Source organism: Neomonachus schauinslandi, chromosome X (assembly GCF_002201575.2).
Source record: "Neomonachus schauinslandi chromosome X, ASM220157v2, whole genome shotgun sequence".
Classification (NCBI taxonomy): domain Eukaryota; kingdom Metazoa; phylum Chordata; class Mammalia; order Carnivora; family Phocidae; genus Neomonachus; species Neomonachus schauinslandi.
Genome location: NC_058419.1, coordinates 69872194 through 69898793, shown reverse-complemented (window position 1 = coordinate 69898793; position 26600 = coordinate 69872194). Strand labels below are relative to the sequence as shown.

The 26600-nt window shown below is 41.3% G+C and overlaps 1 protein-coding gene across 8 annotated transcripts; it reads left to right on the top strand.

Annotated features, from left to right (window-relative positions):
- The first annotated feature begins 531 nt into the window (after positions 1–531).
- NONO (non-POU domain containing octamer binding) lies at positions 532–26600 on the top strand. Of its 8 annotated transcripts, XM_021680596.1 has the most exons (13): positions 12254–12345; positions 14021–14144; positions 14993–15038; positions 18390–18549; positions 19938–20131; positions 21551–21852; positions 22447–22542; positions 22737–22933; positions 23278–23362; positions 23767–23869; positions 24454–24493; positions 24726–24835; positions 25581–26600. In XM_021680596.1, the coding sequence occupies exons 3-13, from the start codon at positions 14997–14999 to the stop codon at positions 25713–25715; spliced, it is 1464 nt and encodes a 487-aa protein (XP_021536271.1). In that variant the 5' UTR covers positions 12254–12345; positions 14021–14144; positions 14993–14996; the 3' UTR covers positions 25716–26600. The 8 variants fall into 8 exon arrangements, with proteins under 8 accessions (XP_021536265.1, XP_021536293.1, XP_021536271.1 ...); XM_021680611.1 differs by lacking the exon at positions 14993–15038; XM_021680636.1 differs by lacking the exons at positions 14021–14144; positions 14993–15038 and adding an exon at positions 17750–17801 and having other exon boundaries at positions 12294–12345.

The following is a 26600-nucleotide window of genomic DNA, read 5'->3' as shown; positions in this document are numbered from 1 at the left end:
TCTCTTACCTGGCTCAAGAGTCTTCTCCCCCTTCCCCCCCCCCCCCCGTCACACCCGTGCCCGCCCTACCTCCTGGAGCCCACTCTACCCGTGATCCCCTCCTCTCATTCAAATGGTTCCCGGTCCCCTCCCCCTCCCCGTGTCTCTCTTCGCTTCCCACTCGTGTTCAACCCCCCCGCGGCCGCCCCCCCCCTCAACAGTCCCTACCTACGCCATGCAGCAGGCGCCTGCCAAGATTACCCTCCCCCCAACCCCACCTCTCCGGGGCCCGCCCCCTGGGCGACTGTTGGGGTAATGAGTGACAGCGGAGGGGGTGGGGGAGGCAGGGACCCAGCCCTCACGTGCCCCTCCTTCCCTTGTCTGCAGCCCTGAGCTCCCCTAACCATTCTGAATGTCATAGTTGTGGGGTGTCTTAAGCTTGGTCTCCAGCCACCCAAGGCGGGTTAAATGGCTCTGGCTCAGTGACAACGCCTATGCAGTAACCGTTACTGCCTGATGACCCCAAAACCAGGCCCTGCAAAGACACTCCCCCACTCCCTCAACGGTCTTAGGGTAAGTTCTGGGATCTTCTCCCTGAGTCTTCCTGCAGGAGCTCCCTGCGTTCTCTCTTCAGTAGTTTTCCTCACCGAGGCCGATAGCTCTGTTTCCTCCTTTCCCTGTGTCTCTCTCTCCCTCCCTCCCTTTTTCTGTCCTTGTCTCTTTCCTCCTTCTCTCTCTCTCTCTCTCTGCCGGTCTCTTTTTGTCTCAGTCTCTGTCTCTGTCTCTGCCTCTCCCTCTCGTATGCACGAGCACGCACGCGCGCACACACACGCCCCCCCAAACCCCCCCCCCACCCCAACCCCGCTCTCGGACGGTCCTTAGCATGTGGGTGTGGCTGAGGTTGAAGCTTGAGAAGTGGGGTAGGGGGAGGCGGCACCAGCGTTAGGCCTACTGGTTTTAAAAAAATATGTGTGCCAGGATCCTTTCTCAGTCCCCATTATAGTTAGAGCACTTTGCAGTCCCCGCCCCCTACTTTCCTCCTCCAACCCCTAAGGGCTGGAGAGCTTTTAGTATCTGAGATACTGGAGGAGGCTCAGGCCGGAGGGGAGTCCTGCCGCAGATTTAGGAACGTGTAGGTTTGGTGTCCGGCGCCTGCGCTAGCTTGCCTCTTTGCTCTGGGCCTGCCTTCCCACACTAAGCCTCTCCTAGCCTTATAGTCCTAGGGAGTTTTATCCTCCCTTGTCTCATGCACTTTCCCAGAAACCTTAATCCTTCCTGGCTCCCCACATGGCCTTGAGATTATCTTTGCTCTCTCCTATTTTTCCCCTTCAGGTTTCCCAAACCCAGCTTCCTTTAGATCTTAACCGGTATTCTGTGTCCCTATCCCCCCCCTTCTGCTTATTTCCATGTCCCTTCCCTGTACCTCCCTTTGCATTTTCAATTTGTTCCATCTCAGTTAGTCCACCTCGTTCTTTTGTATTGCCTGCTCTTCTCAACACATGCTTGGATCCTTGGCTGGTCTGGTTGTGGAGAATGCCTGGTTTCAAGTTGAAGGGAGACGTCTAAAGAGGGATTAATGGTGTATTACTAATTCAGAGGCAGTGTGGTGGCATAGACAGACCAGGATTCTAACCTCAGCTCTGCTCACTTTTTAGCCAGTTGACTTTGGACAAAGTCACTTGTCTAGTCACTGGGTCTTAGTTTTCTCATCTTGAACACAGAGATGAGAAAGCCATGTGAATGTCCAATAATAGGGGATTGGTTAAATCAGTTTTGTCTATACTCATTCAGTGGATGTTTAAACTCATTAAAATGTGGTTACATTAAAAAAAAGAACGAATGACGGTATAGCACAGACCATTTTCAGGGCAGTGGATGCATGTCACACATTATCAAAACTCATAGAATGGTACACCACCCAAAGTGAACTCTTATGTAAACTATGGGCTTTGAGGGATAACAATGTGTCATCGATTGTAACAAATGTAGCATTCTGGTAAGGGATGTTGATCAAGGGAGGTGGTGCCAGGAGGGTACGCAGAGGGTATATGGGAACTCTCTGTACTTTCAGCTCACTTGTGCTGTAAACATAAAACTGTTCTAAAAATATACTTTAGTCTATTAAAAGAATTAATGACACACAAAAAATGTTCCTGATATGTTTTTTATTTTTGTTTTTAAGAAATCTCTATACCCAATGTGGGGCTCGAACTTACAACCCTGAGATCAAAAGACCCATGCTCTACTGACTGGGCCAGCCAGATGCCCCCCTGTTACATTTTCTAAAAATGAGTTAAAATATGATGCTAACTTTGTAGAGAAATTCTATATACATTTGACCTTTGAACAACATGGGTTTGAACTGTGTGGGTCCACTTATACATAGATTTTTTCAATATAGTGCAGTACTATAAGTGTATTTTCTTTTCCTTATAATTCTCCTAATAACATTTTCTTTTCTTTAGCTTGCCTTATTGTAAGCGTACAGTATACAATACATATAACATACAAAATACATGTTAATCAACGATTTATGTTATTGGTAAGGCTTCCTGGTTAACAGTAGTAGTTAAGTTTGGGGGAGTCAAACTTGGATTTTCAACTGTGCCCCTATCCCCGTGTTGTTCAATGGTCAACTGTACATTTATACATAGAAAAAGACTGGAAAGAAATACTGGAGATAATGCCTCATAGGGTTGCTATTGAGATGGACACGTGTCTGACATAGAGCAGGTGTTGAATAGATACTGCTTCATAGGTTACTATTATCATTGGAAAAGAAATATATCTGACTTCATGCATGGTCTGGGACTTTGCACCCTGAAACCTTCATGTCCTTAAAATAAATACATTTTGGGGTGTCTGACTAAGCCAAGAGTGCCCACAGTTGATAGGTTTGAATACGTATCAGCCACAGATGAAAGGCTGTAATATAGACTAGGGTGGGGGGGTTGGTTAAGAGTGTGGCCTGCAATTCAACACTCTCATTTTTACCCTTGCTGGTTATCACATAGTACTCAATTCTGTTACTTGTTATTCATCATTTATAAAGCACTCAAGTGCTGTAAGCACTATAAGACAGGTAAAAACTCAATCCCTGCCCTCATGAGAGCTCTTTCATTTTAATTATATATATATATATATATATATATATATATATGTTTTCTGATTACAAAAATATAATAAATGCTCACCGTAAAAATTTTGTAAAACATAAAAAGTCTGAAGAAAAAAGCATTAATCACTTATATCCTACCTATTAAACCCGGAGATGACCACTGCTCTTTTTGATGTATATCTTTCTAGTTCTTTTTTGCATACATTTTTTTTTACAAAATTGGAATTCTCTTGTTCAACATGTTCTACAACATAATTGTAATGACTGTGTATTATTTCATCATTTGGATGTACCATGCTTTATTTAATTAATTACCGCTGGATGTCAAACTTTTATTTTTGCACCACAGGCAAGCCTACATATAACTTGGTCAAAGAAATGGAGGTACTATTTGGCAGTCATTTGATTAGAGTGAGGTTCACTCTTTAGAACCAACTGTGGAAACGCATGGATTCTATTTAATGTTTTATACCATTCTGAAGTACCCTGGAGTGAAGAAAAGGAAATAGGTATTTAGGGAGACATTGGGGAAATGTTAGACTGTGAGCTCCTCAACCATAGAGACCCGTTTTTACTAGTCTCTATCTCCAGCATCTAGCATAGTCCTTAGATAGATACTCAATAAATGTTTATTGGATGAATTGATGAATGCGTGAATAAAGGACAGAGAGAGGGAAAAAAAGCCCCAACGAACTCAAATTGTAGCAATACTTCTATGATGTAAGGCTTAACATGGGCAAAGATAAAAGTGAAACAAGAGAGGAGAAAAAGCAGGAAGGCAAAAATAAGGAATCTTCATCTTTCTCTTTAAAAAGGATTCGATTAAACCTATAACTATATGGTCAATTAATCTTCAATAAAGCAGGAAAGAATATCCAATGAGAAAAGGACAGTCTCTTCAACAAATGGTATTGGGGAAACTGGACCACTTTCTTACAGCATACACAAAAATAAATTCAAAATGGATGGAAGACCTAACTGTGAGACCTGAAACCATAAAAATCCCGAAGAGAGCATGGGCAGTAACCTCTTTGACATAGGCTGAGGCAACTTTTTTCTAGATATGTCTCCTGAGGCAAGGGAAACAAAAGCAAAAATAAACTATTGGAACTACATCAAAACAAAAAGCTTCTGCACAGCAAAGGAAACAATCAACAAAACTAAAAGGCAACCTATAGAATGAGAGAAGGTATTTGCAAATGGCATATCTGATAAAGGGCTAGTATCCAAAATATATAAAGAACTTCTAAAACTCAACACCCAAAAAACATCATTCAATTTAAAAATGGGCAGAAGATATGAAGAGGCATTTTTCCAAAGAAGACATGTAGATGGCCAACAGACACGTGAAAAGATGTTCAGGGAAATGCAAATCAAAACTACAAAATTTTTACAAAATTGGAATTCTCTTGTACAACATGTTCTACAACATAATTGTAATGACTGTGTATTATTTCATCATTTGGATGTACCATGCTTTATTTAATTGAGAAATGCAGGATGACTAAAATCAACAACACAAGAAACAACAGGTGTTGGCGAGGATGCGGAGAAAAAGGAACCCTCGTGCAGTGTTGGTGGGAATGCAAACTGGTGCAGCCATTGTGCAAAAGCAGTATAGAGGTTCCTTAAGAAGTTAAAAATAGAACTACCCTAGCATGCGACTCTTGATCTTGGGGTCGTGAGTTCAAGCCCCACGTTGGGCATAGAACTTGTTTAAAAAAATAGAACTACCCTATGAAAATTAAAAATAGAACTACCCTCTGATCTAGCAATCACACTACTGGGTATTTACCCAAAGAATACAAAAACACTAGTTCAAAGGGACACATGCACCCTATGTTGATAGCAGCATTATTTACAGTAGCCAAGATACCGAAGCAGCCCAAGTGTCCATCCGTTGATGAATGGGTAAAGAAGATGTGGCATATATACATACAATGGAATATTACTCAGCCATACAAAAGACTGAAATCTTGTCATTTGTCATGACATGGATGGAGCTAGAGAGTATACTGCTAAGTGAAATAAGTCAATCAGAAAGACAAACACAATATCATTTCCCTTTTATGTGGAACTTAAGAAACAAAACAAATGAGCAAAGGGAAAAAAAGAGAGAGAGAGAGAAACCAAGAAACAGACTTTTGGTTATAGAAAACAAACTGATGTTTACCAGAGGGGACATGGGTGGGGGTTGGGTGAAATAGGTGATGGGGATTAAGGAGTCACTTGTGGTGATGAGCACCGGGTGACGTATGGAATCATTGAATCACCATGCTGTACACCCAAAACTAATATAACACTGTATGTTAACCAACTGGAATTAAAATTTAAGAAAGAGAGGGATTAGTGAAATGTAGTGAAAAGGCACCTATTCCTCCGTATCAGCAAGTCTAATTGTGGCAGTCTGACCTACTAGTGTGCTTCTGACTATACTCTCCTCTTTAACATTCCCTCTATCCTGTCCAAACATCTCTCCCAAGTTTGGAGGCAACATATCTCAATTTGCTCCACGTAAGATCAACTGACTTTATGAGACACATCCTAGGATCTATGTGGGTCCCAAGGTCCCTACAGACTTTCTGCTATGGCACTATCTCTCGGGAAATCAACTCAGGTTAATAATACTTCTTTGAGTTCCACTTACACTTTTTTTTTTTAAATAAGAGCTTTATTGAGGTAGAATTCATATATTATACAATTTGCCCATTTCAAGTGTATAATTCAATGGATTTTAGTATATTCATGGATCTGTGCAACAATTACCACGATTTTACAACATTGTCATCATTTTATTTTTTTATTATTTTAATTCCAGTGTAATCAAAATACAGTGTTGTATTCGTTTCAGGTGTACAATATAGTGATTCAACAATTCTATACATTCCTCAGTGCTCATCATAAGTGTACTCTTTTCATAGAGAAAGAGAGAGTGAGTGGGGTAGGAGCAGAGGGAGAGAGAAAAAATATTTTTTAAAGATTTTATTCATTTATTTCGGGGCACCTGGGTGGCTCAGATGGTTAAGCCTCTGCCTTCGGCTCAGGTCATGATCCCGGGGTCCTGGGATCGAGCCCCGCATCGGGCTCCCTGCTCCGCGGGAAGCCTGCTTCTCCCCCTCCTTCCTGCTCGAGCTCTCTCTCACTATCTCTGTCTCTCTCAAATAAATAAATAAAATATTTTTAATAAATAAATAAATAAATAAAGATTTTATTCATTTATTTTGAGAGGGGGGAGGGGCAGAGGGAAACGGAGAGAGAGAACCCCAGGCAGACTCCATGCTGAGTGTAGAGCGTGATGCAGGGCTTGATCCCAGGACCCCAAGACCATGACCCAAGCTGAAATCAAGAGATGGACACTCAACCAACTGAGCCACCCAAGTGCCCCAAGAGGGAGAATCTCAAGAAGGCTCCTTGCCCAGCAGGGAGCCTGACACAGAGCTCCATCTCACAACCTTGAGGTCATGACCTGAGCCGAAATCAAGAGTTAGACGCTTAACTGACTGAGCCACCCAGGTGCCCCAATAGTTGTACTGTTAATCCCCTTCACCTATTTCACCTGTCCCTGCCCTGCCTCCCCCATCAGTTTGTTCCTTATAGCTAAGCGTCTGTTTTTTGGTTTGTCTCTCTCTTTTTTTTTTTTTTGCCTTTGTTCATTTGTTTTGTTTCTTAAATTCCACATATGAGTGAAATCATATGGTATTTATCTCTCTCTGATTGGCTTATTTTGCTTAGCATCACACTCTCTAGATCCATCCATGTTGTTGCAAATGGCAAGATTTCATTCTTTTTTTATGGCTGAATACTATTCCAGTGTGTGTGTGTGTTTTGTGTGTGTGTGTGTGTGTGTGTGTGTGATATACCACATCTTCTTTATTCATTTATCTATCAATGGACACTTAGGTTGCTTCCATAATTTGGCTATTGTAAATAATGCTGTTATAATCATAGGGGTGCATGGATCCTTTTGAAATAGTGTTTTATATTCTTTTTTAATTTAAATTCAATTTATTTCAATTCAATTAATTAACATATACTATATTATTTTTTTCAGGGGTACAGGTCTGTGATTCATCTGTCTTATATAATACCCAGTGTTCATTACAACACATACCCTCCCCAATGTCCATCACCCAGTTACCCCATTCCCCCATCCCTTTCCCCTCCAGCAACCTTCACTTTGTTTCCTCAGATTCAAGAGTCTCTTATGGTTTGTCTCCCTCTCTGGTTTCATCTTGTTTCACTTTTTTCTCTCTTCCCCTATGATCCTCTGTTTTCTTTCTTAAATTCCACATATCAGTGAGATCATATGATAATTGTCTTTCTCTGATTGACTTATTTCACTTATGAGCATAATACCCTCTAGTTCTATCCATGTCATTGCAAATGGCAAGGTTTCATTTTTTTTAAAGATTTTATTTATTTATTTGTCAGAGAGAGAGAGCACAAGCAGGGGGGAGGGGGTAGAGAGAGAGAGGGAGAACAGACTCCCCAAAGAGCAGGGAGCCTGATGCGGGACTTGATCCCAGGACCCCAGGATCATGACCTGAGCTGAAGGCAGATGCTTAACTGACTGAGCCACCCAGGTGTCCCAAGATTTCTTTTTTTGATGGCTGCATAATATTCCTGTGTGTGTGTGTGTGTGTGTGTGTATACACCACATCATCTTTATCCATTCATCTGTCGATGGATATCTGGGTTCTTTCCATAGTTTGGCTATTGTGGACATTGCTGCTATAAACACTGGGGTGCACATACCCCTTCAGTTCACTACCTTTGTATCTTTGGGGTAAATAGCCAGTAGTGTGATTACTAGGTTGTAGGGTAGTTCTATTTTTAATTTTTTGAGGAACCTCCATACTATTTTCCACAGTGGTTGCACTGGTTTGCATTCCCACCCATTTTCATCATTTAAAAAAAAAGAAGTCTGTATTCTTTTATTTTATTAAGATTTTATTTATTTTTGAGAGAGAGAGAGACAGAGAGAAAGGGAGAGTGAGCACGAACAGGGAGGGAGGGGCAGAGGGAGAAGCAGACTCCCAGCTGAGCAGGGAGCCGGACATGGGACTTGATCCCAGGATCCTGGAATCATGACCTGAGCTGAAGGCAGACGCCCAACCAACTGAGCACCCAGGCATCCAAGAAAGTCTGTATTCTTAAGCTATATTCTCCCATCCCCCCACCCCCTGTAGCCTTATGTAAGCACCATTCTACTTTCTGTCTCCATAGATTCACCTATTCTGGACATTTCATATAAATGGAATCATATAATATGTGGTCTTTTGTGACTGGCTTTTTCACTTAGCATAATGTTTTCAAGGTCCATCCATGTTGTAGCATGTATCAGAATGTATTCCTTTTATGGCTGAAAGATATTCTGCTGTATGTGGATATATCATATTTTGCTTATCTATTTATCAGTTGATGTACCTTTTAGCTATTATGAATAGTACTGCTATAAACATTTGTATACAGAAATTGGAGTGATGTGCCAACAAGCCAAGGAATGCTGGCAGCCACCAAGAACTGGAAGAGACAAGACTCACTCTCTCCTAGAGCCTCCTAAGAGATCCTGAAGAATCACGGCCCTGCCCACACCTTGATTTCATCCCAGTGATACTGATTTCAGACTCTGGCTTCCAGAACTGTGAGAGAATACATTTCTATTATTTTAAGCCACCGACTCTGTGGTAATTTTTTTACAACATTTACAACATTTTACATTATTTACAATAGCCAAATTATGGAAGCAACCTAAGTGTCCATTGATAGATAAATGAATAAAGAAGATGTGGTATATCACACACACACACACACAGCACACACACACACACTGGAATATTATTCAGCCATAAAAAAGAATGAAATCTTGCCATTTGCAACGACATGGATGGATCTAGAGAGTGTGATGCTAAGCAAAATAAGCCAGTCAGAGAGAGACAAATACCATATGATTTCACTCATATGTGGAATTTAAGAAACAAAACAAGGACAGTACTACAGTGATCTTTCTGAGGTTCAAACCTATCATACATAGAAAAAGTTTATTCCCTTCGTCTCTCAGTCTCTTTGTCTCTCTCGCTCTCTATAAAAAAAACATACATACATAAATACATAAATACACACACACACAGAGGCGCTCACGCACGCATGCCTGTCTATCTGTGATAGTCTGGAAGAAAATATACTAAAATGTTAACAGTGATTTCTCCATAATGGGATTATGATGATTTTTTTATACTCTTGTTTTTGAGTTTTGCCCTCAATAAGCATATATTACTTTTATAATCAGAGAAAAAAAAACAACATAGGGACACCTGGGTGGCTCAATCAGTTAAGCATCTGGCTTCAGCTCAGGTCATGATCCCAGGGTCCTGGGATCCAGTCCCATGTCTGGCTCCTTGCTCAGCGGGGAGCCTGCTGCTTCCCCTGCTTGTGCTCTCTCTCTCTCTCTCTGACATAAATAAATAAATAAAAATCTTTTTTAAAAAACATAAATTATTGGGGCACCTGGGTGGCTCAGTTGGTTAAGCATCTGCCTTCAGCTCAGGTCATGATCTCGAGTCCCACATTGGGCTCCCTGCTCAGCAGAGGGTCTGCTTCTCTCTCTGCCCTTCACCCTGCTCACGCTCTCTCTCTCAAATAGATAAATAAAATCTTTAAAAAAAAAACCCCATAAATTATTTTAGAAAAATCTTCAAAGTCTCCCCACTTTATTTACAGAGTAAAGTACAAACTTCTAAGCACAGCACAGGCCCTCAATTATTTGGCCTATGCCTATCTCCCTAGCCTAATTTCCTATCCCTTAGCCTTCCCATTTTTCTTCAGCCAGGCCGAATTACCTAAAACATAGGTCATTCTGCCTCTGATCCATTGTAAATTGGTCTGACTTCAACCTCTTGGTTAAGACCCAATTCAAAAGTGTTCTTTCTTGTGAAGCCATTCCTGATCCACTCATGTAGAACCTTGCTACCTTTGAGTTACCACTTTACCTCTAATATGGTGCTATTATTTTTTTTAAGATTTTATTTATTCATTTGACAGAGAGAGCACAAGCAGGCCATAGGCAGAGGGAGAGGGAGAAGAAGGCTTCCCGCTGAGCAGAGAGCTCCACCCAGGTGCCTCTAGTGCTATTATTTTATTTGCCTACAGTATTGCAATTATTTGTTTACATCACCATTTCTCTGTTTATGTTGTGATTGCCTTGAGATACGTGCAAGTACAACAATCTTCCTTTTATTTTGTTACCAAATATTTTCCAACATAAACAGCTGTTGTGATTTTTAACAAAGTATACATTCATTAAAATGTTACTGAATCCAGGGGCACATCCAGTCCGGCAGCGGTCTCTTTGCTCAGCAGGGAGCCTGCTTCTCCCTCTCCCTCTGCCTTCCACCCCCCATAAAGATAAAGATGATGTGGTGTGCTCTCTCTGTGTCAAATAAATAAAATCTTTAAAAAAATGTTACCGAATCCATAGTAGCTTTTCTATAATTTGTATTTTTTTCACTCAAGAGACACTAAAAACCATCATGTGTGTGTCTATAAAATATTTTATATTAAAAAGTCCTCATAGATCTTTAGGCATTTATATGGAAGGAGAGCTAAAGTATTTTTTAAAGTGAGAAAGTCATGGCTCAGAAAAGTATGTATAGCTTAGCTTAATCCTATGTGTATAAAAAAGTATAAACATTTCTTTTTGACTGGGTAAGTACAAACATAGAAAATAGAAATACAAGAAAGTGGTCATAATTGTAACCAGAGGGAGAGACTTTTCTCTTTATACTCCTGGGTATTGTTTAATTTTTTTTTTCCATGAGCAGGGGAAAAAACGTTTTTCAGAATAGAGGTAATATTTCTGTTGTCATAATAGAGGTGTTACTCATTCTCAAAAAGTTTGGGAACAATTGGTCTAGAAATGTCCAATATGGTAGCCACTAGCCATACGTGAGTATTTAAATTTTAGCTAATTAAAATTAAATTGAATTAACAATTCAGTCCCTCAGTTGCATTAATCATATTTCAAGCCCTCAATGGCCACATATGTATAGCCAGTAGTTACTGTACTGAACAGAGCAAATAACATTTCTATCCTTGCAGAAGTTCCTACTGGATAGTGCAGGTCTAGATCACTGTGTCCCCACATAATGAGGCACCAGTTGGGACACCCTGAAACCCTGGGTCTGAATTAATTAGTGGGAACGAACGACAAACACCTATCAGTTGAGCCTTGTAGCTCTTGATTAACCACACGGCTAGTTTGGCATTACAGAAAAATGAAGGCGCCTACCTGATTGGCATCTTACAGAATATGGAATCAGTCTGATCTGGAGGCCTACGATGTATCCATGGCAATAATGACACCTGTTGAATCTCTTTGTGAATCACAGGAGCAACAGTGGTGTTTGGACTGCTGGGTTCCCTGGTTACCATAGAAATAGGTGGTTACAATTGTGTTTAATCACAGAAACTAAGTTATCAATCCTCGTCCTCTCCCCCACCCCTTTCTGTAACTATAACCACAACCACAGCCATAGTGATGACTGTTTCAGTTGGGCTTCATGAGTAGACCTGGCAGCAGAAGCAACTAGAAATGTAAGTATGGAGTGTCAGAGAGCAAGCCCTAATGAGGAAGTGTGAAAAAAGAAACATGGCGGGGCATTTTTTCGGAAGGAAAAGGCTAGATCTACCACACGGAATACAATGACATTGTTACTCTTGCCTCTTGCACAGGCGCAGTGCAGGAGTTCTCAGAGCAGCCTACGCGCACGTTTTCTCGCCTTCTCTTCCCACTTCCCTCTCTCTCCTTTTTTGCCCTCTCCTTTGCCTTTGCCATCACTTGGTTTTTCAGTCTTTCCGTTAGCCCGCTGATGTCTCTCCTTCCCACCCTCCATCCCCCTCCCTACCTCTTCATCGCCCTCCCCCTTCCTTTTCCGTCTCGAGCGGATGGAAACTTGCGCATGCGCATTAAGTAGAAAGCCTCGCTCTTTGTCCCCATCTGTCGTTCACACGAACTCAGATCTTTTGCGTTCGGTAGCCAATAGGATTGAAGAAATGGCGGAAAAAGGATTCCGCCTCTGGAGATAAACCTTGATTGGCAAGTCAGATAACCAATCAAGAACACCAGTTTGTACCCCTTGGGAGGCACCGAGCTCCGTCGTCTCGTTTCCGGCGGTCGCGCGCTCTTTTCTCGGGACGGTAGAGGCCGTGTAGCGTCGCCGTTACTCTGAGGAGAGAACAGTCGGTAGAGGGTGAGTTTTGGGACGACTTAGTTCTTGTTTGAGAGGGGAGTAGGATTTTTTGCGACAAGAGGCTAGGGCGAGGCTAGGTTTGGAGGGAGGTTGGCCGTTCTTTCCAAGGCCCCTTGAGGCCTTGTCCCCGCCGCCACACGGCCTTCTCAGCCCACCCGCAGGGGCCTATCGCTCAGTTCGCCTTGCTTTCTGCTTTAACCTGGCTCCAGTTGCCTTTCCCGCCCCGTTTCTTTGTGCGACTCATCTTCGATTCTGATCCCTGTCAGTAAGTTCCCCGGCCCTTTAGCCGCCCTGGGCCCGAGGGTGTGGGGTCTATTATCCGAGAACCCTGAAGTCGCGGCTGGAGGAGGAGGCGCTTTGTTGGCGCTCCTCCTCTCAGCCTCGCGAGGCCATTAATTCAGAATGAGAAATGCCCCCCCCCCCCCAGCGATGTTTCTTTGTCAAAACTCTAAGCTGGGAAGTTCATCTGCTAGTCCAGACCCCGCGGCTTCCCTAGTCTGGTTCCTGTCTTTTTTTGTGTGTCTTGTTGCCTAGCTACTCGACCCATTTAAAGCATCACTTTTTTTTTTTTAATGAAAATTAATTTTATGGATTTCCTGTTGGGTATCTCCCACTCGGGGAAACTATCGTTGTCAACTGAAACCTTTCTTTGTGTTCTTAACGGAGAAGTTGAGGTTAGAGACGACTTGGAGGTACTTTGCTATCTTCAACCGAAGTTGAGGTAGGTGTGCGGGGTAGGGTTGCCAGATAAAATACCGGACGCCCCGTTAATTTTGGATTTCACATAGACAGCAAAGTATTTTTAGTATACGTTGCATGGGACTTAAATACTAAAAGATAATTTTTTAAAGTCTGAAATTCAAATTTAACTCTACGTTGTGTATTTTTATTTGATAAATCTGGCAACTCTTGTGGGGGGCACTGGCTAGCTTTATGCTGTGTCTTTGTCCAACTTACTATTAAATGAAAGAAACGCCTGAAAAAGTACCTTACCATATCAGTGCATTCTACAGCTTTCAGGCAGGTGCATATCCATGCAGCCATCTAGGTCGGTAGATCTTTACCAGATCTCTCTCCCCCCCTCGCCCCCCGCCCCACCAGCTTCCACTTAAAAAGTTGATACTTTTCCTGAAAACTGATTTCAAATATGTGTGATGCAGTGTTTGGTCTTGTACCTAAACCACATTTATGCAGTCGTACTGTGTGCAGTAGCCCCAGTCTTTCTAAACCAGCAGTACATACTTTCTCTCAAGAAAAATCCTTCATCAGGGTTAGTCTTTGGGACAGATAGACAAATCCTTGATGCTGATCTTTGTGCTTAGTTCTTAGAGGCCCAGTGGTTAAGGGGCAGTGAATTTATTGCTCACAAGAGATTTCTGCACGTATTTCCATATTATGTTGGTGGTCATCATCAGAAATAAGTGATAGGGACAGTATTAACTGAGTACTTGCTACTTTGTGGGCGCTGTTTTAAGTGTTTTATACAATATCATTTAGTCTTCACCATCGAATGCCTTCTTGGGAAAGAGTAAACTGGAAGGAAGGATTGTAAAGATTAGCACTATGGAGACATTTATTCAAAAACACAAAGGCAATTTGATTGTAAAAAATGATTTTTGCTAGAATCCAAAAGAGAGGAGGAAGAATGTAATTAATGATATTTGTCTAACTACAGCACCAACTGAATGCAGAAATACGGATAGTGGTTGCCAGCAGGAACATGTGCTGTGTACACAATCTCATTTAGTCCTTAAAATAACCAGCCCTGTGAAGTTGCCGTTGTTACCCCCTCCTTACAGGTGAGGAAACTGAGGCTCAGAAGTTAGGTGACATGGCTAGTCAGTTTGTTGGACTCTAAACTTTGAAATCAAGCTGAGTTTGATTACTAAGCTTGTAGCTTAGTGATGAAGAATGAGCTTTAGAATTAAATGGATGTGAGTTCCACTCCTTGCCCCATCACATTTGGGTAACCTTAGATGGGCATCAGTTTTCTTATCCAGGAGAGTAAGTTTTGGGCACTAAGTGAGATAATGCAGACTTAGCACAGTGCCTGGCATATAATGATTGGTAAATATCTGATATTATCATCTTAACTACCAGGCTACACTTTCTAAAACCAAAAATAACCTCCCTTGAAGTTCTCTTACATGGTTTAGAACATCCTAGCACTTTTTCTTCAAGGAGGTAGATCATTTCTACTAAGAAGTTGTAAAATGGCCTTTTTGAAAAGGAGTGGTGAAGTTTGGTTAAGATGTATATACAGAGTTTTTAATATTTCAGTTTGAGTGGAACTCTGAGGATTTTTATTAATGTGTAAATATAAATTGTGGTTTCCTGAATGGGATGCAAGATACTGAGGCTGGGGCCACTGACTCCCAAATTAAAGGCTGGAGAAAAAAAAGGTTCCTTGGATTCTAGCCAGGGGTAAGAAGGTAAGAAGACCTAGTTGGAGAAATGGCTGTGAAGATAACTCAAGTTTCAGCTATAGGCCAGTGTGGAGTCAGGGAAGGGAGGTGTTTAATAGCTGGGACTCAGATAGTTAAAGATCTGATTCTAATGCCAACCTAACCCCATCCCCACCTGTTGCTGGGGTAGACTTCATAAATTTTGTATGTTTTAATTTCCTGTTTTTATGTCTTATTTTTAGAAACATGATTTCCCTTTTTTTTAGAGGAAAAAATGCTGCACCATGGGTAAGAGTAATAAAGATAGATGCAATTATTTTAATTTTAAGAATTTATTATAAGGAAATAGTTAAAAAGAGCTATAAGCAAGAAGATATTTACTGCATCATTCTAATAGGAAAAAGGTGAAAACAACCTAAATGTCTCATAGTAGGTGGTAGTTTAGTAAGTTAGTATATATCCACATGGACTTTGTGTAGCTGTTAAAAATTATAATTATGTTGACATAGAAGTGAAGAAAAACTGAACATACAATGGTGCAGTATAGCAGCATTATATTGACATGATAATGTATGTTTTGGAAGGTAAATAAGTAAAAATGGATATTGTGGGAGGAATATTTACTCATGGATGTGCCCAAGATTTAGCTGTGAACATTGTTTATAAATAATGGTGAAAAAATAGAAACAACCCAAGTGTCCAACACAATAGGTGCTTGGTTGACAGCTGAATACTGCATCCATTAAAAATTAATGTAGGAGAAGAAAAATGTAGAAGATTGAGTGACATAAGAGCTCTCATCATGTAATAAAGTAGAAAAGGCAAGTTGCAAAATAGTTTTTATAGTATTTCATTTAGAGTACATGCAAATAAATCCGTGACTGGAAGGATAAATGTTAACTGACTTCTGGTGGTGGATTTTTATTTAATAAGATTGATGAAACGATACAAATAAGATTCAAGTCTTGGCTTAAGTGTCAACTTTCCAGTGAGGCTTAACCTCAGCTCTGTTTAAAATTGCAGTCTTACCAGGCGCCTGGGTGGCTCAGTTGGTTAAGCTTCTGCCTTCAGCTCAGGTCATGATCCCAGGGTCCTGGATCTAGTCCTGCATGGAGTCTGCATCAGACTCCCTGCTCAGCGGGAAGTCTGCTGCTTCCTCTACCCCTCCCCCCTGCTCGTGATCTCTCTCTCACATAAATAAATAAAATCTTTTTTAAAATTGCAGTCTTACCCCTTTCACTCCCTATACACTTTGCCCCAGTTTCTCTTATTTTCTAATAGCATTTACCTCTCATTAAGTACTATGTACTTTAATTACGTGTCTTTTTGTCTTACTAGAAGGTAAGCACAACTGAGGGCAAGAATCTTTGCTTTGTTCATTGATGCATCCCAAGCACCTATAATAGTGCCTAGCAAATAGTAAGCATTCAGTGAATATTTGTTGGGTGAATTAGTAAAAAAATAAAATTAGTAAACAATGATCAATAATCTATAAACAGGGCAGTTTTCATTTTTGCCTGCCTTCTGTTCCTAGTCTACATTCATGCATTTTTGAGGGGGGAAAAAAACACCCTTTTCCTGTTTCTTAAAACCTTTCCCTTTTGAAACATCAAACGTTTTTCTTTTTTTAAAGATTTTATTTATTTGAGAGAGAGAGCGAGCGAGCACGAGTGTAGGGAGGGACAGAGGGAAAAGCAGACACCCCACTGAGCAGGGAGCCCAATGCAGGGCTCAGATCCCAGGACTCTGGGCTCATGACCTGAGCCGAAGGCAGACTCTTAACCGACTGAGCCACCCAGGTGTCCCAAAACATCAAACATTTTTCACATTTACATGGTCTTCATAATTTTTTTAAAAGATTTTATTTATTTATTCATGAGAGAGAAAAGCAGGCTCCCAAGGAGCAGGGAGCCCGATGGCGGGACTCGATCCCAGGACCCTGGGATCATGACCTGAGCCGAAGGCAGACGCTTAACCATCTAAGCCACGCAGGCACCCCTTCGTAATTTTTAATGCTGTGTAACACTCCACTGAATAGATGTACCGTAATTTATTAAAAACCATACCTCTAATTTTGGGTATTTTAAGTCATTAGTTACCGTAAAGGTCATCACAGTGATTATTTCATGGATGTAGTTTTTATTAAATTTTTAAAATTATATTCTTTGGGGGGGGGCAGAGGGAGAGGGAGAGAGAAATCCTAAATAGGCTCCACACCTAGTGCAGAGCCTGACATGGGGCTGGATCTCAGAACCCTGAGATCATGACCTGAGCCAAAATCAAGAGTCAGATGCTTAACCTACTGAGCTACCCAGGTGCCCCTAAAATTATATTCTTAGGGTAAATTTCTAGGAGTAGAATTTCCTGAGTCACAGAATATGAACATTTTGATAGCTCTTGTTATTACTTGTTTTATGAAGCAGTTTGGATATAGAATTTGATAATTATGTTGTTTTAGTTTTGGAGGGATATGATAAGAAATGTATCAGGGAAGCTTGTATAAATATTCTTATATACCCATCATCCAGAATCAGTAGTTATCAAGTCGTCACATTTTCTTTGAGAAATCAGTTTTCTTTATTTTAGAGGAATCATATAATGTTAACAATAAATGTTCATGAGAAGGTCCTTCTCTGCATTTTTCCTTCAGCTAAATTCTGACTAGAAGGTCTTGTGTTTAGGGGAAATGATTTAGGGTTGGCTTTGCCCTTTTATTACTGGAGAACTGTCCTTAAATGAGGAAGATGGTCCTCAGCTTGTTAACCAGTAAGAAAGCAGTAAGAAAATTTTCATTTTAAAGCCATCAGCTCTTGAATTCACTCTGGATTGTACCAGGAATTTTCATTTTGTTTTCTTTTAATCTTATGTTGATTTTTAGATGAGATCTAACATTATGATTGTATATTCATCTTTTTTATTTGATGTTTTCATTGCTTTGATAGTCATTTATCTTTATTGTGATTAATAACCATGTTTACTGAATGCTTACTATATTTCAGTACTGAGCTAGTGTTTTCACATATTTATGAATCCTCATAGCCATCTTGAGAGGTAGGTATTTTTATTATTCCCTTTATAACAGCTTAAATTTGTGCAAAAGTGATTTACTAAGTAGTACATAGCTAGTAAGTGAGTACTAGGACCATGCTTCAAATCTAAGTATGTCTAACTCCACAGCTTATACTTTTTCTACTGTTCATTCCACAATATCTACTGTAGGTTAAGACTGCAAAGTGCCAGATAACAAGATTTAATAGTCCTTGTCCTTGTGATAAGTAGAATCTATTTCCCTTGTTAAGTTTTAATATTATGATAGGGCCAATTTTTAGGGAGTAGCTTCTTCGGGGAAAGTAGTTTCCAATTAATATATAGAATTAGTGAAAGGAAAGTTTCTTCAAGCTACTTCTGTGCAAGTTGTTCTCATTTAGTACTTGTCTAGTTTCTGTGTGCAACATAACTGCTAATGTCTGGTTCTTTTTAGGTTTTTGAGTGGTACAACTTTGCCATACTTGTTCACAATAACCAGTCATTTGAATCTGGCAAAAGCCAGGATATCAGAGATGATTAGTGACATATAAATCATCAGGAAGGTGACTGATAAGCCCTGAATGTATTTGACAGTCCACATTTTCCTTTTAGGGTGCAAAAATGCAGAGCAATAAAACCTTTAACCTGGAGAAGCAAAACCATACTCCAAGGAAGCATCATCAGCATCACCACCAGCAGCACCACCAGCAGCAACAGCAGCAGCCACCACCGCCACCAATACCTGCAAATGGGCAACAAGCCAGCAGCCAAAGTGAGTACATGCTTGTAGGGGGATAAGAATAGGTTCCCTCCCGGGAAAGGTTCTTTGGTTTTTATTTTATTTTATTTTATTTATTTTTTATTATTTATTTATTTGAGAGAGCGAGAATGAGAGAGAGTACATGAGGGGGGGGAGGGTCAGAGGGAGAAGCAGGCTCCTCGCTGAGCAGGGAGCCGGATGCGGGACTCGATCCCGGGACTCCAGGATCATGACCTGAGCCGAAGGCAGTTGCTTTAACCAACTGAGCCACCCAGGTGCCCCGGTTCCTTGGTTTTTAGATTAATCTCTTGGGCTTATAAAGGAATAAGCCTTTGTGGCACACCTTTTGCTCTTTTTTCCCCTATTTACCTCTTAATACATCTTAGGATAGAAAAAGGGTGATTCACTGAAACAAGGAGCAGACATGTTGGGTAGCAGATGAGTACAAGTTGCTGTGCTGTGTTGGCATATTCTGCTAAACAGATGTCTGTGTGTTTTACCTCAGAGCTTGGTTCTTAGAGGTAATCATCAGATGACGTAGTTAGAAAATATAGAACAAGTCTTTAAGGGAAAAGAAGTCTGGTACTGAGTGTTATACTTTCAGCCTGGGGTCTGTGCCAATCCGTTTTAATCAGAGTAAACATTCTTTAAAGGCATGTTCCATTCATTCAGCAAACTTTGAGCACCTATTGTGTGCCTCTAAAACTAGAACCAACCTCAGCCCTCTTTTATTTCCAGAGATCCCTACAAAGAATACTGTTTCCTAACTCATTTCCTTTCATTCCATTAACCCAAGCATGAAAGAATGGGAACTGTTAAGATTATGAAGATTGGTGAGAGATGGGGAAAATGGAGCAATTATGTTTCAGTTTTATTTTTTTAAAGATTTTATTTATTAGAGAGCAAGTGAGAGCACTCGAGAAGGGGGAGGGGCAGAAAGAGAGGGAGAAGGAGTCTCCTCACCGAGCAGGGAAGCCCAATGCGGGGCTTGATCCCAGGACCCTGGGATCATGACCTGAGCCAAAGGCAGACACTTACCTACTGAGCCACCTAGGCACCCCTATGTTTCAAATTTAGAAAACTGATCTCTTCTGACACAAGTCTTCTTGACTTGCTTAATTTTCTCTTTGACCAATAGCTTCTGTATTGTCTTTCTCTTAGTCCGGGTGGCTCCTGGCCCATAGTAGAGCTATTGAGAAGTACTCCCAGATGTCTGCGTACTGCTTTCACATTTTAAGGGCAATTTACTGATAAGTGGTTAGTGGATAGATTGTATTGGGAAATGGTGTTTTTCTCTACAGCAGTTAGGTTTCCTAATCTAGCAGCAGTTGTAGCTCTTTGAGAATGTGACTGTAGATCTCTTTGCCCAATCTTTTGAGTGACTGTGTGTATTCTCTCAGATGAAGGCTTGACTATTGACCTGAAGAATTTTAGGAAACCAGGAGAGAAGACCTTCACCCAACGTAGCCGGCTCTTTGTGGGCAATCTTCCTCCTGACATCACTGAGGAGGAGATGAGGAAACTATTTGAGAAATATGGGAAGGCAGGCGAAGTCTTCATTCATAAGGATAAGGGCTTTGGCTTTATCCGCTTGGTGAGCAACCATGGGCTTTTAGAGTATATGCTCTAAAAGGTGGGGAAGTCGGGAAATGATGGATATGGAAAATACGGCAGTGGAAATAATTCTCAGGTGGTCTGTTTGTTAAATATTTAATAGTTGTAGTTGGTAGAACAGGACAGAAGATAACAGGTTTTATTTTTATTTTTCCTTATAGGGTTTTGTTTTGTTTCAAGGACAACATAGGTTTATTTGTCTAGGACACTGAGACTAAAGTATGCCCCTTGGAACTTTTGTTTTCATTGGTAAATTTCAAACATACAGAGGTAGAGAGAATAGTATAATGAACCTATAAATACTCGATGCCCAGCTTCAATAATTATCAACTCAATTTTATTTTATCTTAGTAACTAATGATTAAAGTTCATATACTTTATTTCCTAAGTTCTTGCCTATGTATTGTCTCACTTAAGACTTTTTAAAACCATGAGGGGACAGTTTTATTCGTATCTATTTTTTTTTTTTTTTAAGATTTTATTTATTTATTTGACAGAGAGAGACACAGCAAGAGAGGGAACACAAGCAGGGGGAGTGGGAGAGGGAGAAGCAGGCTTCCCGCGGAGCAGGGAGCCCGATGCGGGGCTCGATCCCAGGACCCTGGGATCATGACCTGAGCCGAAGGCAGACGCTTAACGACTGAGCCACCCAGGCGCCCCCGTATCTGTTTTTTAAAAAAAATTTTAAGTTGTGCTAAAATACACATAAAATTTATTATTTAACCATTTTTAAGTGTAGATCTTTTTTATAAAGACAGATTTGATGAGGAAACATGTTTAAGTATATGAGGGAGGGACTTTTTTAGGCATTGTCTACATAAACAAGGAATATAAGGTGTTAGCAAGTTCAGTAGATGTGGTGGTCAGAACTAGTTTTCATTCCAGATCTACCACTAACTCAAGATTATATGGGCAAGTCATTTTTTCTGGGGTTTGAGGTTCCTCTTTAGTAATATGAGAGGGGGTTCCCATTAGGGTCTGTGGTTCTAAAGAGGTCTCAATGGAGGGCATACATGATTCTCATTAAACTTGTATGTAGCTAGCTGAAATTAAAATACTCTGGCTGATGTAAGGGTAGGTTTTAGGCTGGTCCTTGTCCCAATGATCTGTTATACCACTTGGGAGAATAATCTATATGATACTGATGACCATGTAAGTGGTATTAACTTCTAGAATTTCCAGTTGATTTATTGCAAGGCTATCAGAGCAATTAGACTATCCAACAGTTATCTGAAACATGTAATTTCGATTCTTTCAGGATATCAAGGTTTCTTTGTGTGTTGTCAGGGTTTTGGGGCGGGCAGACATTTTATATTGGGCTATGCTACTTTAGACTCTTGATGGCTGTGCCTGTGGTCATTGTCAAACTTGAGTTATTCTAACTTTCCTCTGCTTCTAGGAAACACGAACCCTAGCGGAGATTGCCAAAGTAGAACTGGACAACATGCCACTCCGTGGAAAGCAGCTGCGTGTGCGCTTTGCCTGCCATAGTGCATCCCTTACAGTCCGAAACCTTCCTCAGTATGTTTCCAATGAACTGCTGGAGGAAGCCTTTTCGGTGTTTGGCCAGGTGGAAAGGGCTGTAGTCATTGTGGATGATCGAGGAAGGCCCTCAGGAAAAGGCATTGTTGAATTCTCAGGGAAGCCAGCTGCTCGGAAAGCTCTGGACAGGTGCAGCGAAGGCTCCTTCCTGCTAACCACGTAAGTGAAGGGCTGCTTTTAGTAATAGACCTTAGATTGCTACTTCCTTCGGTGGTGTGGGAAGGTAGCCTGTAGGAACCATGCTTTTGTGTTCACCTAGAGACTTTGGATACTAATTCAGCTTTTTAGTAGGGTTCTCAGTGTCATCTTAAATTAATGGAAATAGTATGAGGATTAAGAAATAAACCTTTCAGTCTTCTAGTAGGCTGTCATTTAATCAGTGTTAAATCTCCCCTTTGAAGTCTTAGAACTCTGAAAAGTTGTTTTGTGCATGCAGCCTCTCTGTGTTTACTTCAAGTCATTGTCTGGAGTTTTACAGATATTGGGTATTTAAACTGCACTTAAGTATCCTATCTACTTACTTTGAACATCTTTAAGGCTCTATTCTGAGATTTAAAGCCTCATGCCATCCTATCAACCCCAGATTCCACATAATGCCATTAAAAGAACTTGGTTACTTGGGGCTGGGTGTAAAAATTCCTTCAGAAATAATGTTTAATTATCCAGTCCTGATCCTTATCTACTTTATTGTGCCAGTGGCAGGTATAGGGAGGAAGCCTGGTGTAGGGTATAATTTGAGCTGCTTTCTTCCAGATTTCCTCGGCCTGTGACTGTGGAGCCCATGGACCAGTTGGATGATGAAGAGGGACTTCCAGAGAAGCTGGTTATAAAGAACCAGCAATTTCACAAGTATGTGGTTCTGACAGATTCCCTGTTAGGTGCTTGTGTATTCTTAAGGAAGCTTGTAAAGGGATGTGTAAAAGAGGCAGGTCTTTCCTATAGGTATTCACTGGCAGCCATGATCTTGGCCCTCAGGAGGAATGCAGTGCTTAGTTGGGGGAATCTTGGACAAAGTTTTAATAACCCAGGAACCTTGTCTATAGGGAGCGAGAGCAGCCACCCAGATTTGCACAGCCTGGCTCCTTTGAGTATGAGTATGCCATGCGCTGGAAGGCACTCATTGAGATGGAGAAGCAGCAGCAGGACCAAGTGGACCGCAACATCAAGGAAGCTCGTGAGAAGCTGGAGATGGAGATGGAGGCTGCTCGCCATGAGCACCAGGTTATGCTAATGAGACAGGGTGAGTGTAGACCTGTAGGTCTTAAACCTAGAACAAGAACAAAATGACTTTTTTCAGGAATTTTTTGTATCAGTTGGTAGAGAAAAGCCTAAATCTCTGCTTTTATTCTCTGAAATATTTTGTTGATCTTGGTAGGCAAATGAGCTTGGAGATGTGACAGAGAATACTGGATTCTGTGGAGAAGGAAATAATAGGTTTGACTTCATTTTTGGAATCTGGATAGCTCAGATGGCCACGCAGGGATTATATATCCCCTTTGCTTTCTGGATCTTTATTTATGGAAAATTATTGAGTCTATATGAGGAGAATGAAAAATACTCTGAATCAGTTTACTGTTTTTCTAGATTTGATGAGGCGTCAAGAAGAACTTCGGAGGATGGAAGAGCTGCACAACCAAGAAGTGCAAAAACGAAAGCAGCTGGAACTCAGGTAACTAACTCTCAAACCCTTTTTCTCTGACAACTCTAAGAGGTAATGTCTCACTCCTGTTTCCTACTACCATGCTACCTCATGCATTTGTAAATATTTCCTGGATGCTTCTCAAGTTCTCCCTTTGGATGGGAAATGTTTCAGCTGCCCATGACTCTAGGAATTACCCAGGGCTGCACTAAAGGGAAAGCAGCTGAGTGCTGGTGTCATGAAGCTCCTTTCTGAAAGGAGAACTTTTTTTCCCCTGAATGACACGTTTGGCTTGTTTTAGGGCTGGACACATTGAACAGTGAGTTTCTTGCAGAGCTATGATAGTTTCCAGTAGGCTCTTGATCTCCCCTGTTAAGATAATCTGCTCAAGTTCTGGAATGTCTCTGCTAAATACCTTGGTGACTCTTCTGTAGGCAGGAGGAGGAACGCAGGCGCCGTGAGGAAGAGATGCGGCGGCAACAGGAAGAAATGATGCGGCGACAGCAGGAAGGATTCAAGGGAACATTCCCTGATGCGGTATATCTCCCATGTGCCCATGATGTACCAGGCCAGTCACGATATGAGAAACCCACCATGAGTTGTCCACTAGGACTATAAAACATACCGGGTTATGACCAGTTTTTATATTCTGTGAAACTCCTTTTAGAAAGAAGAATTCATAGGAAGAAAAGGTAAGGTTTGAAGGGGAGTTCTTGCCTCACAGGCAATTTAGGATGAAGAGCTAGGGCCAGTGTTACACTGTTTGGACTCAGTGACTACATGATGAAATATATCCAGTCCGATAGCATCCTTAACTAGTTCTCTGATGTCCTTGGAGTTGTTGCACAGATTAAGGTCCTAGAAGAAGTCAGCTATCTCTCCCCTTGCCTTTTACCTCTTCTGTTCCTAGTAGGAGACTCTGACTTGTATCCTTGTCCTAACCTTGAACTCAACTGCACACCTAGCAAGGAGATGTTGGTTTTCCTCAGCTTGGCCTCAGTGTGCTTGGGAGGAATGTGTTATCACTCTACTTGCTTCCCTTAGTGTGTGGTCCTCAACATATTGTGAATGGTAGAATGCAGTGCTATCTTGGACTGTTTTGAGTATTTCTTATTTTTCAGAGAGAACAGGAGATACGGATGGGCCAGATGGCTATGGGAGGTAAGAACTTAGGAGGTTAGTGGCTCTGATTTCCTTTTTTGTATCATTTCTGGTGAACTATGTGGCTTCTCAGGCATAGTCCAGATTTAAGGGGCTGACATTTCTGGGAGCATCGTTTTTTTGGGGGGGGTAACACGTCCTTAGCTCAGAGGTCTTGTTGAAGTGTTTTCTCTTGCACAGAGAGAAACTGACAGTCTCTATCTCCTGTACTGATCACACTATTCTGCTTTAGGTGCTATGGGCATCAACAACAGAGGCGCCATGCCCCCTGCTCCAGTGCCAGCAGGTACCCCAGCTCCTCCAGGACCTGCCACTATGATGCCAGATGGAACCTTGGGATTGGTAATAAACTGCAGAGCTTTACAGTAATTCTGAGGGGTGATAGGAGAAAGGACTTTGCTTTCAGTCCCTGTGCCTGCCACAATTTTGCTACAGATACTCGGGTTTTAGGGCCGCTGTTTTCCATTAAATGTAACCTCAAGGTCTTGATTTTTGAATCTTGAACAAACCCAGTCTCAAACTATACTTTGTCTGGGAGTTAAGTAAATGCCTTTGACTGGCCAATCTGTTTAGTTGCTACCCTGAGTTAATGGAGGTAACGGGTTTGGTGGGTTTTGTTTGTTTGTTTGTTTTTGGAGGGAAGGCAATGAAGGTTAGGTATTATCACATAAAATAGATAGGAATCCAAAAGGATTGCTCATACAATCCTGAGTTACAGTTCTAGTGTCAAAATTTTAAAACTGGGTGCGCTTAAGGTTGCTGAAGAGTGATTGCTTGTCCTTGTCACTATACTTAGTTTGGGGAAAGGGACTTAGGTGGAACTTAGTCTGGGAATTTACTATGTAATATTATTTAATCAGTAGGAATTGGGATAAGAAGATAAAGGTAGGATAGTTGGGTGGGTCTGTAATTCAGACAGCCTTCTTTTCAGGGATATCCACTATAGTTCTAAACAGGCTTAGTCTCCCCTAGCACATCAGAGCTTTGAATAGTCGGGTGGAAATGGCCTCCAGGGGCGGGATTACAAATGGGTGGGAAGCTTGGGACATAGATTCTATTGTAACATTGCTCTCTTTTTCTCTTTAAGACCCCACCAACAACTGAACGCTTTGGCCAAGCTGCTACAATGGAAGGAATTGGGGCAATTGGTGGAACCCCTCCTGCATTCAACCGTGCAGCTCCTGGAGCTGAATTTGCTCCAAACAAACGTCGCCGATACTAATAAAAATTTCAATGTCTAGTTTCCCAAAAACCCTTAAAAGAAGGACCCTTTTTGGACTAGCCAGAATTCTGCCCTGGAAAAGTGTTAGGGATTCCTCCCAATAGTTAGGTCTTCCTTGCCTGTACTACTCTGAGGGAGTTTGCTGGAGGCTGAGGGCAAGGGAGGGGCGATACTTAACAAATCAGTTCTGTGTGGTATATCGTTTAACTAATTGATTTTGTGTGGTGCATTCCTGAAGTCTCATGTGATTGTTGAGGGCCTGTGGGGGGGGACCATGGCAAAATGGATCCAGTTAGAGCCCCCATTAATCTTGATCATTCCATTCTTTGTCCATCTTGTTCTATTTGGTTCCTCATTATACCCTCCAACCCCAGAGACACTGCCACATACACCACAAAAACAAGCATCCCCCAATGACCTTAGCCCCATTGTTCCATTCACTCGCAGGTGGGAATTCAGGCCAATGTCCACAGAGGTCACAGACAACATACATACGGTTCTGTTATATCCCATATATTAGCCCTTCATGTCCTAAGGAAGACATTTTCTCTTAGAGATTTTCATTTTAGTGTATCTTTAAAAAAAAATCTTGTGTTAAGTTGCCTCCATCTTTTTTCTTGGGTTAGGACAACCCAGGAACGGCCCTTTTGTGTCTATGATGTTGCTGTTCACAGCTTTTCTTGATAGGCCTAGTACAATCTTGGGAACAGGGTTGCTGTATGCTGAAGGTCGGACAGTAGCTCTTAGCCTTGCCTATCTTAGGTAGTTACGCTGTGCATTTTTTTTTATTGGTGTACCATGTTTGATTTGTCCCTGATATCTTTGGAGTTTTTCTGAGAAATGGAGCAGTAATACAGCATCAACTTATTAAAATACATTTTAAGC